Source organism: Bos taurus, chromosome 7 (genome assembly GCF_002263795.3).
Source record: "Bos taurus isolate L1 Dominette 01449 registration number 42190680 breed Hereford chromosome 7, ARS-UCD2.0, whole genome shotgun sequence".
Taxonomy (NCBI): Eukaryota; Metazoa; Chordata; class Mammalia; order Artiodactyla; family Bovidae; genus Bos; species Bos taurus.
The window spans coordinates 8,969,142-8,975,523 of record NC_037334.1 but is presented as its reverse complement, the minus strand read 5'-3'; the positions used below and the strand labels follow the sequence as shown (position 1 = coordinate 8,975,523).

The window sequence follows — 6,382 nt, the reverse complement described above, 5'->3', positions numbered from 1 at the left end:
GGATCTGATGTTATCACAATTCAAACATTTCTTTAGGGTGTACTGGTTGCAATCATCTGCTTTTAAGGTATGGAGGGTTTAGGGCTTGAGCCATGTATGAGATATGGCTTCCTCTAGCTTAGTGGCCATTACTGGCCTAATGGGAGGGAGGCAGGTCTCAAGTTGCTAGAGCAGAAGCCCTGAGGGTCACATATGAGCTGATGTTGTTCCCCCTAAGTGTGTGCTTCCCCACTCCTGTACCAGCACTGTTGACCCAGAGGGGAGCAGTGCTGGATCAAGAAGTGCTAGTGTGTGGCACTCTAGATAGGGTGGGACAAGGACCCTGTTGGCCTGGGCAGGGCTTGAGATGCACACTGCCTCTGATGTGCTGCCTGTGTAAGCACCATCAATGGTTGACCATCCCCTGCTCAGAAACATCTTTGGGTCTGGAACTCTTTTGTCCCTACAGGAGGGCTGCTGTACTTGCCATGGTATGGGGCTGCAAAACAAGGAACTTGAGACATGCATGGACTTCTGGCATGGATAAGGGTGGGGGCTGTGTTATCAAGCTGTCATCAGTGATTGGTGTTGCTTCTGATGGGAACCCCATGTAAGCACCAGTGATATGTGCTGTGGCCCTGCTTAAACACTGCTTCATATCTGAGCCTCTGCTGTGACTCACAGCCAGGTGACCAAGTATCCACTAATCTTAGGCTGGGGCACACACACACATACAGAAGCACACTATATAACTATATCTATATCTATATCTATATCTATATCTATATCTATATCTATATCTATATCTATATCTATATATATCTTGCATTGCAGGCAGATTTTTTACTGCCTGATCCACCTGTTGCATCTGCCTGCAATGCAGGGCATTTGGGCTTGATCCCTGGGTTGGGAAGATCCTGGGGGAATGGAATGGCAACTCACTCCAGTATTCTTGATTAGGAAATCCCATGGACAGAGGAGCCTGGTGGGCTACAGCCATGGGGTCACAAAGACTCAGATGTGACTGAGCACAGCACAGACACACATATAATACACTAAGATAGTTTATGGTGCATATAAACATATAAATATCTCTCTTGCAAGTACACAGATTTGGTAATGAGGGATTAAAGGATAGCTCTTGACTTCTGATATAACTTGGAAATTTCTAATTGGCTTGGAGAAACTATTGTGACTCCATGAAGTATATTAACCATGGTTTTATTATAAACTAGCAAAGGCAATGGCACCCCACTCCAGTACTCTTGCCTGGAAAATCCCATGGATGGAGGAGCCTGGTAGGCTGCAGTCCATTGTGTCACTGAGGGTCGGACACGACTGAGAGAATTCACTTTCACTTTTCACTTTCATGCATTGGAGAAGGCAATGTCAACCCATTCCAATGTTCTTGCCTGGAGAATCCCAGGGATGGGGGAGCCTGGTTGGCTGCCGTCTCTGGGGTCGCACAGAGTCAGACATGACTGAAGTGACTTAGCAGTAGCAGTAGCAAAGTTATCCCCATTTTTGAAGATGAAAATAGTAAATTTTAGAAATTTCAGTGGTTCTGTCCCTGCCACAAATCAAAGCGTTAAAGATGAGAGGGACCTCATCAAGACAAATCCTCAGTGTTACAGTTTAAGAAAATTTTTCACTCCGAGACGTGATGACATGCTGGGAATCTTAGGGCTTTGGAAGCAAGAGAATTAAAGGGGAAAGAGTGATAAAAAATGAATTCACCTAACTTATAGTGTCTTAGGAACAGTGAATCAGACAGAAAAAAAAAAATCCATTCTGTCCAGAAGTGTCCCCAAGGGAAATCATGTAGTTAGAGGTTGGAGTAACCAAAGGAAACATGCCTAATGAGCTAACACAGGAAGCTGTAAATATCTCCTCTGCTGCAGTCCCTTAGCCTGTGCTACTTTGGTTGGGGAGGACCTGGTTCTTGCTTTTGAAGTTCTACATCTGTCTGGCAACCAATGCTTGATTTTATCACTTTCTGTTTTCATATTTGGGGACAAAATTCTGTCTGCATCAGTAATCATTTATGGAGGAATTTTGACTTCTACAGGGAAGAAGTGATAAAATCTGCAGGCAGGTGAGTCTGAGAGCTCCACAGAGACTGCAGGGCAGCATTAGAGAGGATGGAAACCAGGAGTGTGTACTTGAGGTCACCTGAGGTCCAATCTTTCATAGCCCAGAGGCCAGAGGTCATTGTAGTTGTTTTCTGGTTTTCCTAATATTAATGTACTTATGTATGGTCCAAAATGAAAGTGAACCTTACACTTGAAAATATAAGCATCAAGGTTGACAATTAAATGGTAATAGTGGAAGCTCAGAAGGAATGATGATGGTGGTTTAGTTGCTAAGGTACTCCAACTTTTGTGACCCCATAGACTGTAGCCCACCTGTATCCTCTGTCAGTGGGATTTCCAAGGCAAGAATGCTGGAGTGGGTTGTCGTTGTTTTCTCCAGGGGATCTTTCTGAGCCAGGGATATAACCTATGTCTCCTGTATTGACCAGCAGATTCTTTACTTTCTGAGCCACCAGGGAAATCCAGTTAGAAGGAATAGGAGGTATAAAATACTTTCAGTAAAAGTAGAAAGTAAATATAAGGATCTTATTTATGAACAGGAGGAAACAAATAGGGAAAGTCCATTAGAAAGGAAGTCTTCTACTGTTTCATATGCCTCATATAAAACATATCTAACTTCTGTTGTATTTTTTGTATTTCTGATATTGAATTGGTAGTTTATATTCCAATTGTTTCTTTTCATCTTGGGATATTCAGACTGTAAGATGTTCCATGTCATAACTGTTTCATTATTTACATCCTTGAACAAAAGGTATTTTTGTTCATTTCTTTTTTTTTTTTTTCTGTGCATCAAAGAGATGTCACTGGAGGTGGAATGTTGATGAAGCAAGGAAACTTTTCTTTATTGCATTGTTTCAGGTGTCATTTGAGTATATTGGATATTATTTTCCCTTAATGTCCATATGCCCATTTCATTTCTCTTTCTTTCACTTTCATACTTTTCATTCTTTTCTAAATACCAAGCAGAAATTGGCTATACTAAAAGTGAACCCCAATTTATGGTTCCATGAGAAGTTTACAAACTGGAATTTCAGGGAAAAATTATATATTATTTTGGAGAATATATAATTCTGACTAGCTGAGCTGTAAGCATTCACAACATAAAGAGAGTGAATCTGGATGACCAATGCATAGTAGTGACACAACCGAGAAGAACATGGTGTATTTGTGTGTGTGTGTGTGTGTGTGTGTGTGTGCATGCACACTTGTGCCTTGAAATGGAGAACAGGTCTTAAAGCAGAGGCACCTGGATTCATATGCTAAATGACTTACATACACATGTCAAAATTAAGTCAACAGACGGAACCTAGAAGGGAATCTTTTTTAATTCACAGGATGGTTTTATAGCTAAACTGATAATGTGCAAGGAAACACATGGAAGGAGGGATTTTCTGTGGACTGAAGGTTCAGCTGTAGAAGAAGGCCATCTTGTTCCTCAGCATCCCTGACACCATCTCTAATCATTCCCCCTCCTGCTCATCCCTCTGCCCTACTGGCTTCCTTGTTTGCACTTAAACATGTGGAACAAGCAGCTTCCTCAGGTCCTTAGCAGTGCCAGCTCCCTCTTCCAGGCACACACTTCTGACATCACACCAGCTCCCTGTCTCTCTTTCTTTAGGAATCTGTTCAAACATCACCTAGTTTGCTGGACTTTCCTGAACATTCAGAACAAAATAACACCTCCTACCACTCTCTTTTATACCTGGTTTTGTTTTCTTCATAGCATCTGTCACATCTAACATATTCTATAGTATTTTATTTGAATATACTCATTCAGTGTTCTTGGATTGCAAGAGGTTTATTTTTTCAGCACTTTCTACTGGGTCAGCACTAATTATGTATTTTGCAAATGAGTGAAGGAATATCACATTTAAATTCTAGAATATATGACCTCTTAGCAAATGTGATGAGAATGGGGCAAAAATTCCTAGTCAGAAATGAAATGAAGCATACCCTCAAAGGGGCTTCTGTAGGACTCAGAGGTTTGTTTGTTTGTTTTAACTTTACAATATTGTATTGGTTTTGCCATATATCAACATGAATCCACCACAGGTATACAAGTGTTCCCCATCTTGAACCCTTTTTCTTCCCCATACCATCCCTCTGGGTCGTCCCAGTGAATTCACCTGCAATGGAATAGCCCTTCAAGAGACTCGAATTCAGTCCCTGGTTTGGGAGGAACCCCTGGAGGAGGGGATGACAACCCACTCCAGAACTCTTTCCTGGGAAATTCCATGGACAGTGGAGGCTGGCATGCTACGGTCCTTGGGATTGGAGAGAGTTGGACATGACTGAAGACATTAAACATATACACATATGCTCAAAGAGAACTTACCTATAAATAAAATATTAATATCAAATTCTTGAGACAGAAATTGAAATTGTGGTCTTTCATCTATGTGAATTATAGCAGTATGAGTTAAAATTGTCATTATTTTCCTTTTTCCTGGTAGTCACCTCCACCCCATGGAAGCAAGTAACAATACACAAATTTCAGGATTTCTTCTTCTGGGACTTTCAAAGGAGCCCAAACTACAGCCCTTCATCTTTGAGCTTTTCCTCTCCATGTACCTGGTAACTGTGTTTGGAAACCTGCTCATCATCCTGGCTGTTAGCTCAGACCACCACCTCCACACACCCATGTACTTCTTCCTCTCCAACCTGTCCTTTGTGGACATCTGCTTCACTTCCACCACCATTCCAAAGATGCTGTGGAATATCCAGACCCAGAGTAAAGTAATCACATATGAAGGCTGTATCACCCAGATGTATTTTTATATTCTTTTTGCAGGATTAGATGACATTCTCCTGACTGTGATGGCCTATGATCGGTACATGGCCATCTGCCACCCACTACACTACACGGTCATCATGAGTTCCCAGCTCTGTGGATCGCTGGTTCTAATATCTTGGTTAATGAGTGTCCTGTATTCCTTGCTACACAGTTTAATGGTGTTGCGATTGTCCTTCCGCCCCACTGTGAAAATCCCCCAATTTTTCTGTGAACTCAATCAGGTGGTACCACTTGCCAGTTCTGATAATTTTCTTAATAACATAGTGATGTATTTTGCAGCTGTACTGATGGGTGTTGGTCCTTTTGCTGGTATCCTTTACTCTTACTCTAAAATAGTTTCCTGCATATGTAAGATTTCATCAGCTCAAGGGAAATATAAAGCATTTTCTACCTGTGTGTCCCACGTCTCGGTTGTCTTCCTATTTTATTTTACAGCCTTAGGAATTTACCTTAGCTCTGCTGCTACCCACACCTCACATTCAAGTACAATTGCCTCGGTGATGTACACTGTGGTCACACCCATGCTGAATCCCTTCATCTACAGTCTGAGGAACAAAGATATAAAGGGGGCTCTGAAGAATTTATATTTGATGCCAAGTATAAAAGACCTATTATACTAGTGCCCTGGATTGCATAACTCAAAGCCTCTGAACTTGAAATTGTGATCTTTGATTATTGTGAAATAAAATTCACTCCTTGTAGGTATTACTTGGGATTTCCAATTGTCTTTCTGTCTTTGGATTCAGCATCTTTATACGATTTAGGCACTTTCTTTACTAAGCTTTATTCTCAGTCTTATATACAGAGTTTTTATTTTTTCCTACTCCACAATTTACATACCTTTGGATAACAAAGTGTTTGGAAATTTCATTTCTTTGATGGGGTATCATAGATTTATGAAGATTTTATTAAGAATAATGTCTTTTTATTAGAGAATTTAGTCTACTAACACACAAAGAGATTATCCATAGGTGCTACTTATTGCCAGTGTGTTACTTGTTTTTTGGTTTTTTAGTTCTTGTTTTTTTCTTCTGTTTCTTAAGATTTGATGATTTGTTTTATTTTTTAATATAAATTTATTTAATTGGAGCTTAATTACTTTACAATATTGTACTGATTTTGCCATGCATCAACATGAATCCGTCATAGGTGTACACGTGCTCCCCATCCTGAAACCCCGTAACTCCTCCCTCCCCGTACCATCCCTCTGGGTCATCCCAGTGCACCAGCCCCAAGCATCCAGTATCATGCATCAAACCTGGACTGGTGATTCATTTCATATATAATATTATACATGTTTCAATGCCATTTTCCCAAATCATCCCACCCTATCCCTCTCCCATTTAGTGGTATGCTTTGAGAAAGCTCTGGGAGGTGTTGAAGGACAGGGAAACCTGGTGTGCTGCAGTCCATTCGCAACAAGTCAGATACAACTAAGTGACTGAAAAACAAAGTAAAGTACTTGTGTTTCTTTCTCTCTAGTTTTTGTTTATCTAGTGTAGTTTCTATGATGTAT

General features: G+C 40.7%; 1 protein-coding gene across 1 annotated transcript; it reads left to right on the top strand.

The window, feature by feature from the left end:
- Positions 1-4,538: 4,538 nt before the first annotated feature.
- On the top strand, positions 4,539-5,486 carry OR7A114 (olfactory receptor family 7 subfamily A member 114). Its single transcript, NM_001389786.1, has one exon. It carries the CDS (start codon positions 4,539-4,541, stop codon positions 5,484-5,486), a length of 948 nt encoding a protein of 315 aa, NP_001376715.1.
- The last annotated feature ends 896 nt before the right edge of the window (positions 5,487-6,382 follow it).

What these genes read in the sequence shown, in the direction of transcription:
- OR7A114 (NM_001389786.1), top strand. Translation starts at nt 4,539, where the DNA reads ATGGAAGCAAGTAACAATACACAAATTTCAGGATTTCTTCTTCTGGGA.